This window comes from Salmo salar, chromosome ssa17 (genome assembly GCF_905237065.1).
Source record: "Salmo salar chromosome ssa17, Ssal_v3.1, whole genome shotgun sequence".
Lineage (NCBI taxonomy): Eukaryota > Metazoa > Chordata > Actinopteri > Salmoniformes > Salmonidae > Salmo > Salmo salar.
The window spans coordinates 18530001-18547580 of record NC_059458.1 but is presented as its reverse complement, the minus strand read 5'-3'; the positions used below and the strand labels follow the sequence as shown (position 1 = coordinate 18547580).

General features: G+C 43.0%; 3 protein-coding genes across 3 annotated transcripts in view; all 3 read right to left on the bottom strand.

Annotated features, from left to right (window-relative positions):
- Positions 1-4956: 4956 nt before the first annotated feature.
- smo3b (Small ubiquitin-related modifier 3-A) lies at positions 4957-7796 on the bottom strand. Its single transcript, NM_001165296.1, is given in 4 exon segments — positions 4957-6138; positions 6395-6466; positions 6646-6774; positions 7672-7796. Coding segments are annotated over 4 exon segments (285 nt in total). The 5' UTR covers positions 7693-7796; the 3' UTR covers positions 4957-6075.
- A 1276-nt stretch (positions 7797-9072) lies between these two features.
- pttg1ipb (PTTG1 interacting protein b) lies at positions 9073-15561 on the bottom strand. The gene is made up of 7 exons (XM_014151845.2): positions 14992-15561; positions 14077-14129; positions 12906-13014; positions 12730-12832; positions 11200-11265; positions 10694-10740; positions 9073-10554 (listed from the first exon to the last, which is right to left on the bottom strand). Exons 1-7 carry the CDS (start codon positions 15095-15097, stop codon positions 10517-10519), a joined length of 522 nt encoding a protein of 173 aa, XP_014007320.1. The 5' UTR covers positions 15098-15561; the 3' UTR covers positions 9073-10516.
- A 91-nt stretch (positions 15562-15652) lies between these two features.
- The window catches only part of LOC106575406 (unconventional myosin-X), an 82529-nt gene continuing 80601 nt past the window's right edge, over positions 15653-17580 (bottom strand). Inside the window, exon 41 of the mRNA XM_045700378.1 lies at positions 15653-17580. This exon is cut by the window's right edge and continues 1187 nt beyond it. The gene's annotated coding sequence lies outside the window, so the exon portion shown is untranslated.

Sequence of the window (17580 nt, the reverse complement as noted above, 5' to 3'; positions counted from 1 at the left end):
CATCCATATCACGTTCAAGTTCATCAAAACACAAATCGTGATAATGATGAGTATATAACATATCACCATAATGTTTGTAAATTCACAATATATCATCCATTCAATTATAGCACCATGAGCAATTCTAGTGTATTCATGTGAATACCTGTAGGTAATGCTGTTCAGAGAGTGAGACTCTCCGTCAAAGGAGTTAGCAATGACCATGCAACTCTCCTCTCCTACTGTGAAGAACTCCCAGTCAACAGCACTGAGAGGGGAGACAGATGAGAGAAATGAGAAAGGGAAGGAAGGGAGAGGAGAGGTCGGGGATATTTGCACCTGTATAAAGGTGCATGTGTTCCTGTATGTGACTATGTCCTGAAAACGCAGGAACAGCTGAGAGCTCATGTCCAGCTCGTAGATGGTCGAGTTGATGGCATAGAGACCAGGGCTGTAGCCATGGAGTTGGTGCCCGTTAGCAACCACCAGGAAGACCCTGCTGCCGATCTGGAACATCTCCCAGTCTGTGGCACAGAACGTCTGAGAGAGAGAGAGACAGAGAGCAAGAGAGAAACAAAGACCATAGAATGATGCCGACATTGGAATTCCCTCCCAATCAAAGTATTTTTGTGGTTTCAGTCTGCCTGTCAGTCAACTACACCTCACATGTGGTTCCATTCAAATGTCTGATTCACTATCAGTTATCTGTCAAAGCTGGATCTAACATGCAAATTCTGCTCCGCTATACATGGTCTATTTTTGTCCTCTCTTAGTTCCGTGGTGTGGGTGGTTGTGCTATTTTAGGTTTTCTGCCAATCTCCCCCCCTCGCTCCCTTCCCCCTTGTCATCCCGCTCTCCCTTCTACTTCATCTCTCTCTCTCTCTCTCTCTCTCTCTCTCTCTCTCTCTCTCTCTCTCTCTCTCTCTCTCTCTCTCTCTCTCTCTCTCTCTCTCTCTCTCTCTCTCTCTCTCTCTCTCTCTCTCTCTCTCTCTCTCTCTCTCTCTCTCTCTCTCTCTCTCTCTCTCACCTTAATAGTCTGAAACAAGCGGAAACTTCCATCCACCCAGACATAGATGACCGAGTCAACGTGAGTGGTCTGTCCATCAAACGCGTTCGCCAAAGCCAGGAAGTGGTAAGGTGACCGCGAAGGCCTCCCAGTCGTAAGTCCCAGAGGTCCGCAGGGCCTGGTGTGGTTCAAATAGCTGTGTACCACGGTCTCACTTGTAGACCACACTGTCTATGGTGTGGTTGGTATTACCTAGAGGAAGGGAGGGGGTAGGGAGAGGAAGAGATAATTGCAACTGAGTTACTAGTATTGCAACTCATCACAGGAGACTGCTAAGGGGAGGACGGCTCACAATAATGTCTGGAATGGAGTAAATGAAATGTGGTAACCATCACACAGTGGGAAGAGGCAATATAAAAAAAATTCACTGAACCTTCCCCATGTCATCGATGATGTCACTTCCTGCTGTAATGCTGCCGCAGGTGTTTCGAACCCCTGGCCCTTACCTTAGGGGCGACGAGGCTGACCTTGGTGGTGATGATGGAGAACTCTCTGGGGAAGAGGTGACAGTTGACGAGGTGCTGGGAGGACAGGAAGTCCAGGGAAGGGTGAGAACGGGACAGACGGACACCCCTCACACCCCCAGACTGGATCAGATGCACCCCCCCCCCCCTCCCTGTTACCCCCCCTCGCCCCCTGCCCTGGGAAGAACATGGGATAGAAGGTCCAGGGGGGGCAGGTCTACGGGGAGAGAGAAAGAGTAAGAAAGTGAGAGAGAGGGGGAGAGAAAGATACAGAGATAGAGAAAGCAAGAAAAAAGAGAGGGAGTGAGAAAGTGAGGAAGAAGGGGAGAGAGAGAAAGAGGGGGGAGTGAGAGAGAGGGGGAGAGAGATAGCATTTTCTAAATAGTGGGAAACTGCTTTAGGTGGTGAGAGCAGCAAGATCGTGTGTTGTAGTTTCTTGAGTATTCATGATACCAGGTAAGGTTAGTCAGAGTTTACGGGATGGCTGGGAAATGTCTGGTAGGTTTTTGGCATGATCTGTGCATACGTGTAGAAGAGTGATCTGTGCATACGTGTAGAAGAGTGATCTGTGCATACGTGTAGAAGAGTGATCTGTACATACGTGTAGAAGAGTGATCTGTGCATGAGTGATTTGCATCAAAGTTTTGGCAAATCAAGTTAAACACGCCAAACACTCACACACACTGCTGATATCTGTCTTACTTACACACACACACACACACACACTGACACAGTGGTGGAAAAGTTACTCAATTGTCATACTTGAGTAAAAGTATAGATACATTCATAGAAAGTTACTCAAGTAAAAGTAAGTCACCAAGTAAAATAATACTTGAGTAAAGGTCTAAAAGTATTTGGTTCTAAATGTAATTGCTAAAATATACTTAAGTATGACATTTCTTATATTAAGCAAAGCAGACACCACCATTTTCTTGTTTTTAAAATGTACGGATAAACAGGGGCACACTCCAACACAGACATCATTTACAAAAGATGCATTTGTGTTTAGTGAGTCTGTCAGATCAGAGGCAGTAGGGATGACCACGTGTTCTCTTGATAAGTGTGTGAATTAGACCATTTTCCTGTCCTGCTAAGCATTCAAAATGTAACGAGTACTTTTGGGTCTCAGGGAAAATGTAAGGAGTAACTATTTGAACTAGCATCCCTACTGCATGCAAACAAGAGAAAGAAAGGGATAACGGTGTGCTTAATGCCACTTTACAGTATAACCTGAGAGAGCTGCTATCTGACAGGAAGTACAGTGTTATGTGTCACAATCAAATGTGTCCCTGGATAGGTTACAACACCCACACACACACGCAGATATTTTCATAGCGCATTTAATAGAATAGAATGTACCTCTGCATTGTCTCCATGTCTCTGCAGCTGCGTTGATGACCCTTAACCCGAGAAACGGCAGCAGAGGCAACAGCAGCATCAGAGATGACATAACAGCTTGCTCCAGCCAATCACAAGCACCGTGACTGATCCGAACCCCAATTGACGCTCATCTCCAACACGTGTGTGTGAGTATGTGTACATTTGTGTGCGCAGTGTGTCTAGAGATGGTCCTTAGAGAGTGTCCGTAGAAAGCATCATCTTCCAACAGAGCGAGTCCAGATGACAAAGTGAAGTCTGGATCTAAACTACTATACATCTGACTTCAGCCCAGGCAGACAGGCAGGCTCCTAATGAGTTAGTTCTGTCTGGTCCAACCCCTTCTCTTATTTTCCAGGCCCATGCAAATCACTAACCAGTGTGTCAATCATTTCACAGAGTAGAACGGAAGCCAAATGTGTCTCTCACATACTCTTCTGAGAGTGTGTGAGAAAGAGAGAGAGCAAGATGAATACCCAAGGTGGAGTTGGGCTATAGATACAGAAATAAAGAGCTGTACTACAAAATAACTTTACATTAGATAAACACCATAAAGAGTCCAAGTAGTGATTTTTAAAAGGAAAATACATTTGAAAACATGCATACCACCGGTGACCTCTGCTCCACCAATAGAGTACCTGATACCAGCTAAGCTATTACCATATTAACCAAGATCCCTGTTATTAGGACCTTTATTATTGTAGTAGCTGAGGAGTGAATGACTGTGTTGTGTTCCTGTGGTGAGTTTATTTACATAAGACATGTTTTCATAAAGGATTTGCTAATATTACATTCTGAGAAAATGTAATAAAAACTGTAGAGGGCAATTTGTAAGTCGCTCTGGATAAGAGTGTCTGCTAAATGACGTAAATGTAAATAGGTACAATTCCCAGGTGCAGACCCGGGAGGGTGGACTAATGTGTGTGTACGTGTGTGTATTTCAGCCATGCCCAGGCTTCAAATAGCTATTCCGATACAGATCAGGGAGAGAAATGAGGGGTGTTCACTCTTTCTGTTCTACACCTTTTACTGCTGTTTTCCTTTTCTTCAAGAGCATGTTTGTGTGCTTTGGTGGATCACTGGGCAGGAGGAAGGTGTCCTATAGAGACTGGTCTAGTGTGTTTCTCCTAGCCATGTATATTAACGGATCATGATATAACTTTCTCCCTTCTTGTATCTCTCTATCCCATCAGGCTATCAATCGAGTGTGCTTAATCTGACTGCATCAGCCAATCACAGAGCGATCTAACATCCTGACAGATGGCTGACCGCAGGCACAGGTGTAATAAAAACCAGAGGGAGATTTTCAATTGGTTTCGCTAACTCCCCTGTCCCCTCCTTTTGAAAAAGGTCAAAGGTTATCGAGAAGAAGAAACAAATGCAGTTGTATTCAATTATTTTCCTCCGCTATGACATTTACAGAACAATACCAAAATACAAGTTCGAAGTGGTAAAAATGAATTTGAATGTATATAGTTTCTAAGCAGCTTATTCAAGGGAGTGTAGTGGATTGCGGCAGAGATTTCAAGGATGTACTTGTGCTTCCTCCATGGGAGGACTTCCTCAAGGACAGAGGCAGACTCCTCCATTCACCTAATAACGAACCGACACGGTCCTCAACCACTTATCGGTTTCTGGGTCACGGAGGACGGGCTTTGGCCAAAATAAGAATCTAATCACCGCGGCCCTTGTCATGATTAAACGCTTGAACAGAAACATGCAAGCACACAAATACAGGCACTGAAGGTATTGTCCACATCTCTGCTGATAGAAAGGGAAGACGGGGAGACAGACAAGTGTATACAATAAACAGTAGCACCCCCTGTTGGTCTCTTTATGCAGCTGAGAAAACATTTCAGTGACCATACTTTGAAAGACTACTGGATAGGGTCTAACTTATATACACAATAGGTAGAACATAGACAACTATAGACAATACATTGAAGATACAATTCATGATTTGCATGTGTAACCGGCAGTCCACTGAATGAGCCCGTTTTCTCTCTCACGTTTAAAGGAGGAGCCGTGACAGGGAGCCTGAGTACCAAACTATATTTATTGTTTACAGTAGTAAAAGACGCCAAACAATGTACAAATCAGTAGAGAAACCAAACTAACACCATATGACAAAACTTGTGGGTAAAGAACATAACTGCCCCTCCCCTTATGCGCCAAGAAGACATAGCCCCTAAACACAGATCTAGGATCAGAAAACCTTACTCCCCAAAAACACTAACCATTACGGGGATGCAAATTAGATGACCCTGTATCAGTGTTTAAGGATGACTTCTCCCTCCCACCTTAAACCCCCACCCCAAAAACCGAAAGCAGATTCACTGACAGGGTTGCTGTAAGAACTGACCAGATTATGCCATATATGGAATCAGGGAATATTCCCTTTTGACTGCCCTCAAAAACTAGGGGCGCATCTCAACAGTACAAGTAGCTTCCTTGTGACAAGGGGTCTCCTCTCCTTCATTCTTGTAAAAACTGACACTAAAGAACTGGACAGGTGAAAGCTTATTCCATGGTCAGCATCCACCTGAGCCTGAATGTTCAGATCGGTGCCAAATGAAGGAGGCAACCTAAGACTTGAGATGCACCCTTGGTTTTCACCCTTGAAAAAAAACTAGGGCGCCCCCCCATGTCAAACCATTGGAAGGGTCCAGAAGCCACCCCTAACCCCTAGGCCTTTTGTAGATTTGAGGTGTTGGATAAATACAAAAACACTACACAAGTGGCTTAGGGGTTGTTTCTAGATGAAACCCCATGATTCTTAGCATTGGAAAGACCCGGAAGCTGTCCAAGACAGTTGAAGAGATCAATGTTGACTAAGACAGACATTTGAAGGGAGCCCCCCCAACCCAAAACTGCGCCAGACATCTTTTAAAATAAGAACATGGAAACACAGACGATGGGGAAGCCTCAAAGTAGAATTTGCCCCTTACCACAGATCTAGGATCATGTCATATCCTAAACTTTACCCCATATTGGATGAGGTTAACTAATAACTGACCTTAAATCAGTGTCTAAGGGGCAAATTCATCCCACTCCCTCCCCTCTGGACAAAACCGAGACAGACATCTTTTAAAAAAACAACAATGGAACACAGAAGCTGAAGAGTGACTGGAGGAGAGGAGCAGTGGGCGTGGTTTGGGTATGTCAATCACTGTAACGAGGAGGGGGGGCTTAGCAGAAACCGCCTGTCTGCTGTTGGAAAACATCTATGGTGTCTTCATCCTCCATCTCCAGCTAAAGAGAGAATTAACATGTGTGAGATGGAAGGAGGGGGGATCAAGTAAAGAGATTCCATGAGGGGGAGATGTAGTGGGAAGTACAGCGAGAAAGTAATCAATTTCATTGAGAGCAGGTGTGCTTTAGTTGAGACAAGGATAATGGCGTCAGAGAGGCTGTGCTTTAGAGTGATTAAGAACGAGATAAGAGAATAGAGTGAGTAGAGGGCGTTTATAGAGAAGAGAGAGAGCTGCCAGTTGTCTGTGCAGTGTACCTGTGAAGGTGTGTCTGTCTCGTTGATTGGCTGTCCGTCAAACCTGAACCTGATCTGCCTTATCGAGAGCCCCTGCAGGAGAGAGAGGACACATTAGAAATACATGGAACAGATATTCCTCTAGTATTAGGAATCAGGTCAGCTCTATTGATAATATTTCTATGAGCAATGTTCAGTGTGCCCCTGCTCCAGTCTTCGCCATTGAGGCAGCAGGTAGGAGGGCAAGGTGTCTGATTGGTGACTGTGCTGACCTGACGTTCGCAGTAGGCCTTCATCAGTTTGCTGAGCGGAGTGTGTCTCTTGATTTTGAACTGAACCACAGAGCCGTCCTGACCGGCTACCTTTAAGTTAATGTGGTCGTTCTCAGTCTTCACGCCCTCCTGAAACACAACCAAACAGCAATTAAAAGATGAACAATGTAGTTATTCAGTCTTCAATGCTTCTGTCTTGGAGAGCCAAACAATTGACTTGTACAACCACTGTTAGATCTCATACGTCTCTGGTAAGATCTGGACATGGGGTAGGTAGTGTTCTTGCCCTGTGAATTAGGGTTGCTTGTGGGTAGTATTGGGTCTGGGGAATGCGCGGAACCTGAAGGCTGTGACTGAGGCAACCAGCTACTAGACCCAGGCGTTATCCATAGCAAAATCCACGTTCAGCTTGTCCTAGTACATCAAATCGAAAGAAATACATATCCGAATCCTGTATCAATCAGTGGTTTGGTACCATTTCGTACAGACCACTTATGAACTAGTTAGCTATACCTGGTCTTACCGGCGCCTGGCCAACGCCATGCGTGTTTACTGGCCTAAAAGATACAGTGCAGTAACTAACTAATTATGTTATTTAGCCATTTCAATAAGTGGATGTCGACGAATGCATCTAAATTACTCGAATACGGCTTCCAAATGGTGTCACATTTAGTGCCGCTTTTCTTGCGGCGTTTAGCTAGCTAGTTGCTAACGTGGTATGGTTTCCACAAAGAAAAACCCGCAAACGGTATATTCAACTTCGAAATGTAAGTGGTAGTTGTTAAAACAATTATATTTTCTGGTCGAAATATTTCGCATAACATCTAATAGCTTTTATATCTGATAAACTTAGATATCGTATCCGGAGGCAGCACTCCATTCATTTAACTACGAAACAAACAGTGCGCCGATTCAGAAAAAACGTGCAAACCGGGCCATTTTTTATTGCATATTTCAGGCGCTATTTGACATTACTGTTTTAATCACCTTAAATACCATCACATGTTGATAGCCGACTAGCCTTACCTTTGGTTTCTCCTCCGACATTTTGATGGGTTTTCTTTAAAGGATTTGCGGGTTAAAATGCAATTTTGGTTGTGTTTTCGTTTGCACCTCTTTAAGCTATATGCTCTTCTCCTCCGCAAACACGGGAACGCGCTTTGGTCTCTCGTTCCGCACACACTGATTGGCTTTCATCGGAAACACGTGACATATTCTCTCGGGGACGCGGATGCGGGGATGCGCAATTCAAGCCAAATACTCGGCCACGCGACATTAAGAACCCGCCAAAGGCAGGGCTGAGTGTGGACCTTAGTTAATCTCAAATAAATACACATTACACTCAGATCAAACTGTTTTTGTCACATCCTTCGTAAACAACAGGTGTAGACTACCATTCAATTATTACTTACGGGTCCTTTTCCAACAATGCAGAGTTATAGATGCAACATTTAAATAATGACACAAGTAATAAGTACACGGCGAATAACAATAATAAGTAAACATAAAAAATACAAGTGTAGACCTTACCGTGAAATGCGTACTTACAAGCCCGTAACCAACAGTGCAGTTCAAGAAGAGTTAAGAAAAGATTTACAAAATAAACTAAACATATTATTAAAAGTAACAAAAAAATAACGAGGCTATATACAGGGCGGTACCGAGTCAACGTGTGGGGGTACAGGTTAGTCCAGGTAGGTAGGGGTGAAGTGACTGTGCATAGATAATAAACAGCGAGTAGCAGCAGTGGACAAAACAAATGGAGGGAGGGGGTGTCAATGTAAATAGTCCGGTGGCCATTTGATTAATTGTTCAGCAGTTTTACAGCTTGGGGGTAGAAACTGTTAGAGCCTGTTGGTCCTAGACTTGGCGCTCCGGTAACAGCTTGCCGTGCGGTAGCAGAGAAAACAGTTTATGACTTGGGTGACTGGAGTCTCTGACAATTTTTTAACATGGCTATGTACAGGGGGTACCAGAATAATGTTGTAAAATACAAACGATATCAAGCCAAATCTTCCATCTTCATCATAATGGATAGAGAAATGGGGGTGTATGGTTTTTGATGACCAGTCGGGGGCGCTCCAACTCAACATGTAATTTCTCTTAAGAGAGAAAGGGAAGGATTGGAATGGGTAGGGATCGAGGCCTGGGTTTCCATTCCAGAAAGATTCTCTCTCTCTGTGGCTCTGGTCATAGAAAATGCTTGAATAAAGAGTATACATATCCTTGATAAAAAAAAATAGTATATTGAGATTAAGAATTTAGGATTGAGTCAGAACTGCAGGAATTCCTGTTTATTCACATCTCTTCTATTATTGAGGTTACGATCACTGGTCTGATATGGTTGTTGTAGGTTTCTCACTATGAGAAAGGAGTTGGGAGTTGATAAGGAGCTAGGAGTTGATCAGATCCAAAGAGAGACAAGTCTTACATAGTGGAAAGTTTTATTTTAGTAAAAATAGATTTGTTCAATCAACAGACAAAGGGTAGTTTATTACACAACTAGACATTAATAAAAAGTTGATTCATTTGGCCCGACAAGATTCTAACTGAAGTAGCTGGTGTCAAATGAGAAAGCTGTCACAGGTAGAAATATATTACTTAGAACTGACATTCTTTGTGTCTCATTTTACAAGGTGTGTACATTCTATATGGTAGGGTACATTTCTATCTGCAATTCTAAGCATTCAACTCTTCTGAATAGCCTCCTATTTTAAACTGCAATGTTTAGCTTTTTGGGCGACCTGACCAAATTCACATAGAAATGTGAGTTATAGATCTGTGACTCTTTGAAAGCAAGTTTAAAAAGCAGCAGATCTGTGGTATGTGCGTTATTTCTATGCTTACCGTATGGAAAATATATTTCAGCTGTTTAGATGGTAGAATGATTCTCTAAACTATACTTGCTTGTTTTGTGGCAAACTGAAATAAGGTGAACTATTAGAATTTTAGCAAGCAGGAAATGGCGGAGGGATTTCTGCACAGTGCATCATTAAGGACAATTCTGGTTTAAATTACAAAAACAATACATCTATACAAGTTTGTTTGATGGAGTACAGGTGTGCACTGGACACATTTCTGATAGATAGCCAATAAATAAATATACATAGAAAAAGGTCAACATAGATAAGGTCAACTTTTCTGGAGTGCATCTTCTCATTCAAGTAGAGCATAGGCAAGATCTCCTACAACCAAGTAGTAACCCTCAAGTACCATCATTATGAGTTTATAATACAGTAGTAGTCACAGAAGGTACATTTAAGGCTACTGCACCTGTCCACTGCTCTCACCTAGTCTGCACCGCAAGACATGTTCTGCACTGCACCACTCACCAAGCAGTGCAGAACTTGTTCTAGCTCCGTATTCATGGAAGACTGTGTTCATTACATTCAACAATGTTTAATGACCTGTGTTACATGGGAAGATAATGTTGTATATCAGGCTGTCCCAAAACTTTGATCTAAGGCCAGTTTCATGTATTCTCCTCAAAACGGTTAAAGACATTGAACGGGATCTTAAGCACTTACAAAATCGTAACATATTGTACGAATTGGAATTCGTTACATCATACGAATTGCAGGAAATATATATTTTTTTGTTGCAGGACATAACATATCATACAAAATAAGTGATGTTGTGCACAATTTTTGGCGACTCGTTTTGGCTTGTGAAACTACGGTCTGAAATTATACAAATCCTTTAAAACACCTCTAAGACTTTTATGATTAATGGTTAGGGAAGGGTAAGATGAGCATAGAGCAGTCAATAAGGTTAACAGTCCTTAGGGGAAGGGGGATAGGGATTGGGTTGGTTGAAAAGTCAGAGGTGAAGAGAAGGCAGGCAGTTGATAGTACAGTGTCCAAATATCAGCTCAGGAGAATTTGGAGTATGGGTTGGACCCACTGAGACCTAAAAGAAAAGAAAGAAAGGAAAAGAGGGAGAGAAGGAGTTAGAGATCATCTTTCATATCAAATTCCATCAGAGTAGTGATAGTGCTTTTCCACAGACAGCAATGGGGAAACATGTGTGCGTGTATCTCAAGTCGTACCATATTTCGTTCTGATTTCCTCATGCCTCATCTTCATCTCTGCCTTTCTGTTAACACAAAGACAACCAGCTGGTTAGACACACACTTCGTATTTTAAAGAGGACTGCACAACCTTTCAGACCAGCCAGGTAGGTAAGAAGTCATGAGTAGAGCAAAAACCGGTTTGGGCGGTTAGCTTGGCTGTGACGTATGTAAAGGTTTGTTCCAGTAATGCTTTTGTGTCACTCCGGCTGTAACTGATATGAAACTAACAAAAGAAACTTGGGGCATTGTTCTGATGGCAGTCACATTGTCAGAGACACACTAAAGTCAAATACAGCACACACAGGGCTTGACTGGGTAACGTTTACCATATCTCCCTGTGGGATTTGTTGTAGGCCAGCTGAACGAACACACACACACGTAAATACTGATACTTAGAATAACAAAACACATTCTTTAGTTGTAAATTTCTTCACATACATAGATAAATACACAGATGTTCATGTGCCATGATGACGTCTTACCTCTCTTCCTGTTTTCCCTTCATCTTATTGGTCCGTCTCTCCATCTTGGCATCGAACCTCGTAGACCTGACACACACACACACACACACACACACACATTAGGGCGGATAAGTACTTATACATGTGCCTGGAGGTCAGTCCATGGGGTAGGTCTGTGCGTGTGTGTGTGTGAGAAGAATTACACACTTTAGTTGACCACGGCAAAGCAAACACACACTACACAGTTGAGGCCAAATATATAGGCACCCTTGCACTAAATTAATCCCTATTTCTTTAAATAGAAATTGAAAAAAAAAAATATTGATATTGGATTTGACATTGCAGAGCCAATTTAATTTTTGCAAACCTAAGTTGAGAATTTTTATTAAGAAAATAAAGACAAATGGCAGCTCCTAAATTGGCACCCTGGAGCTAGTACTTGGTTGCACAGCCTTTGGCCAGCCTTTGGCCAACTGCAGACAGACGCTTCTTGAAGCCACCAATGAGCTTGCTGCAACTTTCTACTGGCATTTGGCCCACTTTCAGCAGCAAATTGTTCCAAAACTTAAATATTTGAGGGGTTCCCTCCAACTACTGATCTCACCATAGGTTTTGAATGTGATTCAGTTCTGGACTCTTGTCTGACTTGTGGGAGATGTGATCATGCTGTGGGGTTGCTTTTCTGCGTCTGGTACTGGGGACCTTGAACGTGTGCAAGGCATCATGAAATCAGCAGATTATCAGGTGTTCTGTTCAACCCAGTGTCCAAAAACCGGGTCTCCACTGAATGTTGTGGATCTTCCAGCAGGACAACAACCCCAAACATGAAAAAACACCCAGGAATGGTTCAAGAAGAGATGCTGGACTGTTCGGGAGTTGCCAGCCAAGAGTCCAGATTTGAATCACATCCAAAACCTACAGAGAGATATGAAAACAGCAGTTGAGGGGGGTACCCCTCAAACATAGAAGATTTAGAGCAGTTTGCTGCTGAAAAGTGGGTTACATCATTGCGTGCTACAAAACGTGTTTGTCTGCAGTTACCTTGGCCAAAGGCTGTGTAACCAAGTATTAGCTCCGGAGAGCCAATCATTTAGTCCATGCCATTTGTCTTTATTTTCTAAATTAAAATGGTCAACTTAAGTTTACAAAAATACAATTGGTTCTGCAATGTTGAAAATCTAACAAGGTGTGAAGACCAGATGTTTTTATTTGTTACATATTTGAGAAGGGGACACACACACATCATGTTTTAGTTGTATTGTTTGTATATCTTTCTATTTTAAATTACTTGTCATGTTTTGTGGACCTCAGGAAGAAACGCTTCTGCTTTGGCAAAGCTAATGGGGATCTGAATAAACAAATAAGAAATAGCGACTTATCTCAGAAAAGTACACGGGTGCCAGTATATTTGGCCGAAACTGTATATAAATACACTCAAGCAGTCAATGATAAACAATTGAAATAATAATAATACATATCATCCCAAACCGAGATGTGTTTTGGAAACAGACGACACAAATCAACAAGGTGAGTGTGTTATAAGCACTATACCCGATGTGTTCACACTTGCAGCAGCAGAAGAGGCAGACCAGGAAGGCGATGATAATGACTCCCCCCACCACCGCCATGGCGATGATCAACGACTGAAAGTTCACTGACACACACAAAATCAACATTAGTTCCTACTCCAGCCGAGGTGTGCGTGTGTGTGTGTGTGTGTTTCTTACCCCAGCAGCGTCCCCAGCGTGCATCGTTGAGGGGGCAGACGGTGTGCTGGGGGAGGATGGTGCTGACTGGGTACGTGATACACATCTTAGTCTTCTGACACCACAGGCACTGTGACACACACACACACGTCAACATAACGCAAATATATGTGGACTATGTATGGGTAAGGGGTTTCAGGATTGGCAGGGATAGAGTTCACAATGCCAAGGATGGAGGGATGCAGAGAGAGAAATAAGGGCAGAGAGAGAGAGGTGTGTGTTCAGTTTGTCCCCCAACCTGTCTGACAGGTGTGGAGGGGGCAGCTGATATGCTGATTCATTTCAGAAATGTTTTCTGGTGCACATTGTTAGACCCATGAGCAGGAGGTATAGTGAGGGAATCAGGACCAGGAAACATCTGTGACCCTGTTAGACCCATGAGCAGGAGGTATAGTGAGGGAATCAGGACCAGGAAACATCTGTGACCCTGTTAGACCCATGAGCAGGAGGTATAGTGAGGGAATCAGGACCAGGAAACATCTGTGACCCTGTTAGACCCATGAGCAGGAGGTATAGTGAGGGAATCAGGACCAGGAAACATCTGTGACCCTGTTAGACCCATGAGCAGGAGGTATAGTGAGGGAATCAGGACCAGGAAACATCTGTGACCCTGTTAGACCCATGAGCAGGAGGTATAGTGAGGGAATCAGGACCAGGAAACATCTGTGACCCTGTTAGACCCATGAGCAGGAGGTATAGTGAGGGAATCAGGACCAGGAAACATCTGTGACCCTGTTAGACCCGTGAGCAGGAGGTATAGTGAGGGAATCAGGACCAGGAAACATCTGTGACCCTGTTAGACCCATGAGCAGGAGGTATAGTGAGGGAATCAGGACCAGGAAACATCTGTGACCCTGTTAGACCCATGAGCAGGAGGTATAGCGAGGGAATCAGGACCAGGAAACATCTGTGACCCTGTTAGACCCATGAGCAGGAGGTATAGTGAGGGAATCAGGACCAGGAAACATCTGTGACCCTGTTAGACCCATGAGCAGGAGGTATAGCGAGGGAATCAGGACCAGGAAACATCTGTGACCCTGTTAGACCCGTGAGCAGGAGGTATAGCGAGGGAATCAGGACCAGGAAGCCCAAAGTGTACCTGACTCGCGTGCCAGACTAATCCCAGACTCACCTTCACAATCATTAGACATTCCTCACAGCTTGTTCCATTCTTAGTCTCACACACTGAGAGGGAGGGAAGAAAACAGGTTTATGGAGGGTAAAAAACATTAATTCAGTAGTTCATAACATACTAAACAACTGCAGTTAGAGGCAGTAATAAAGCCTTCTCACTTGCAGCAAGACCCAGCCTACTGTAAATATTTCCATTTGTTGTTTGACTGTATGATTCCACAGAATTGTTTGTGTACATTGTTAGTTCTATGGCTCCAGATAAGAAAGGGAAGCCTGGTAGTCTGGTTTCTATGGGGCTACAAGGCTAAAGGATTCTTCCAAGACAGGGAACAGGTGTCTCTTTGGACACTAACTGGTTTCACCCAAACACTTAACAGTTAAATGGGCCAGCCAGTCACGATTATAGCTACTGAAATGTGTCCGAGAAGGAACTGAAAACACTCCAACGTTCCTGCTAAAAGGTTTCAGTTACACAATCATTTAGCAGAAAGCGAGAGCAACTCCCTAACAGCGAATAGACCAAATATGTTACCAATGTACCAAGACACTTGAAATTAAAGAGCCATTATCTGAATATAATAATCTACATGTTAAGGTTGATGAAAGTCTAAATTACATAATTATAAAGGAACTGAAAACAAGTCATTTTGTGTTTTACCTAAAGGCAAAGTCATGCTACAATGTGAAATCGGGGAAATTCTGGTTTCAGAGAACTCCACTAGCAGCTGTATTTTCCATGATAAATGTCATAGACTAACTAGAGCCAACATAATTAACTATAATATAATGTCATATAGATCAAAAATAATCTATAAGCGACAATAAATGAAAGGTTAACAAAAACAAAAATAATCTATAAGCTACAACAAATGAAAGGTTAAGAAAAACAACAAAAGAAATGTCACTGACTCACCTGGACTAGGTGCGGCAGTTTGCGCGAACACAGTGACTACACCGAAGAGTAGCAGAACGGCAGGTAGGCCTACTAAACTCCTCAAACCCATCATGTATTGAAACATTAAAATCCAAACTCTGACAGTAAAATATCCCGTCTATGGCGTTACTCTTGAGTTGAACAAGTTGTCTTATTTCAGTAACAACACGGAGAAATTGAGGCAACCCGTTTTAAGAAAAGAAACCCTTGAAGTGATGTTGACGCAAAAAGGTCTGTCCTCCTTTCTCCCTGTGCACGCCCAACCAATGTCAGGTGGAATTAGGGTGACCACATGTCCCAGATTGCGGGACAGTCCCGAATGTTGGCCGTTTGTCTGATGTCCCGTATTTGATCAACAAATTAAAACACCACTCGTTTACCAAAAAAGTTAGATTTGTTGCGTATTTCAGTCAGACTTCCTATTCATTTGATGACAATTGACATTTCGAACTGTCTGCCAGAAACATGTATTCATGTAGGCTGCACTGGCCCGCAAAAACATTCCGTTGTCCCGCATTTGTGTATTTTAAACATAGACCATTATGTGGTCACCATAGCTGAAACAGAACAATCACGTCAGCTGTGTGCGCGTGCGTAAACGGGTGGCTGCGTGCGTGCGCGTATAGAAGAGAAGACTGGACAATTTCCGATCATTTATTAAAGCATAACTTTGTAAAGCCAGTTACAAATAAAACAAGAACAACAACTATTTTCTCTCTCTTTCTCGGTTTTCTCTCAAAACAATCACAATGTTTCAATATATAATGATAATAATTAATATGAACCATAACAGATTACAGTCAGGCCCTGCTCTGGCCGCCTGCGGCTGGAAAAGGACCCCGGTATAGAGGTTGCTCATAGACACAGATCTAGGATCAGTTTACTCTTACTGTTTGGGTGTGAAATGCAAAACTGACCTTAGATCACAGGAGGTTGGTGGCACCTTAATTGGGGAGGATGGGCTTGTGGTAATGGAGCTAAATCAGTGGAATGGTATCAAATACATCAAACACATGGTTTCCACGTGTTTAATGCTATTCCTTTTGCTCAGTTCCAGCCATTATTATGAGCCTTCTTCCCCTCAGCAGCCTCCACTGCCTTAGATCAGTGTCAAGAGGCAACTTCATCTTACTCTGTGTACTAGCAGTGTGAGAGGCAGGGCCATAGAAAGAGAATACCTAGATAGGACACAGTTCCGAATTTCACTGGATTTGATGATAATTGACATTCCAACCTGTCTGCCAAAAACATGTATTCATGTAGACTGGCCTGCAAAAACGGGGTTTTTCAGTCATTCCAAATGGCCCACTGGAGCACAGGATGGAATGTTGTTCTGAGTAGGAATGTCCTTTCCAGTAATTCTGATTCTATAGACTGGTCCTCCAGGGGGCTGTGGCCCACAAGCAGTGACGACACACAGTCAGAAACCAAAAAAAAATCCCATGTTCCCAGAATTCTCATACTCCAACTATTCCCATTTCCTAGATGGATACCTCCTCAATGTGTGAACTTCTCTTCTTTCACAGAATTCCATACTGTAACCATATCCCCTCCCTCCCTCCCTCCCGCTGCAATAATTCTAACAGATAAATACACCATCCTCCACCCTCTCCCTCCCTTCCTCCCTTCCCAAACTCTTCCCCCATTTAAAATCACAACACCATTCTCTTATAAAGGTTATTCAGATACATAATACTCTTATTTCTCAACAACACACTTTCTTTGTTTTCTTCATATGGTTCCCGTCTTCCCCCGGTGGAGTAGTTAGTTAGTCACCTGCATTATGACACAGATACACACGGTAGCATTCCAAACACAGCACTGCAGGAGGGGTGACACTGGGAACGTACAGTACACTAGTCACATGACTTAAAACAGGTTCTATTCACACATGAACTGGAGAACAGTCACATAGCGTAGAAACAGAATGGGTAGAGAAGACAAGACTAGATTCCTCATGTTTTAAAAAAAAAGTACCCACCGATATGGAAACGTGAGCCAGAAGGATGATACGAAGGCTACATTTCACTAGAGCGCAGAGAAACGCATGTAGGCTACCATCCCAAACCGCCCTACCAATATGGCCGCCATGACTGACTCTACCCATTCTACATCAAGAAGTGAAACCCCTCTATATCGCTGTGATTTAGTCAGATGGCACTGCTAGTGAATAAGGGTGCGTTGGCATATTAGACATACAGCAGTGAATATCTCTGTTCATTCGCATTTAGTTTAAACATACAATAAATTAATCAAATGGCATTTATAATGGTATTTATATACAGTACAGTGACCACCAAAATCTATGTAGGGTTCCTATGAGGTGCGATACAGAAAAACGAAAAGTGTTTGATTAGTGTATGTGTGTATGTGTAGGTTGGACATGAAATGTAATATATGTGATGTTCATGGTATGTAGACATATTATAGGAGAAAGCTCTCTCAATCTCCCTTGGTTGATCTTGTAGTCGACTTTTGTCACTCTTAGCATCATTCTCTCCTCCAGACCTCTCCACACCCAAGGAGCTTCCCCCCCCAGACTGAGCCAGACAGCTACCCCTTGAAAGA

Excerpts from the sequence above, each read along its gene's own strand:
- pttg1ipb (XM_014151845.2), bottom strand. The coding sequence starts at position 15,097 with ATGTTTCAATACATGATGGGTTTGAGGAGTTTAGTAGGCCTACCTGCC. Across the intron at positions 14,130-14,991 it reads AACTGCCGCACCTAGTCCAG|TGTGTGAGACTAAGAATGGA; the intron begins GTGAGTCAGTGA and ends CCTCCCTCTCAG. Across the intron at positions 12,833-12,905 it reads ACGCTGGGGACGCTGCTGGG|TGAACTTTCAGTCGTTGATC; the intron begins GTAAGAAACACA and ends TGTGTGTGTCAG.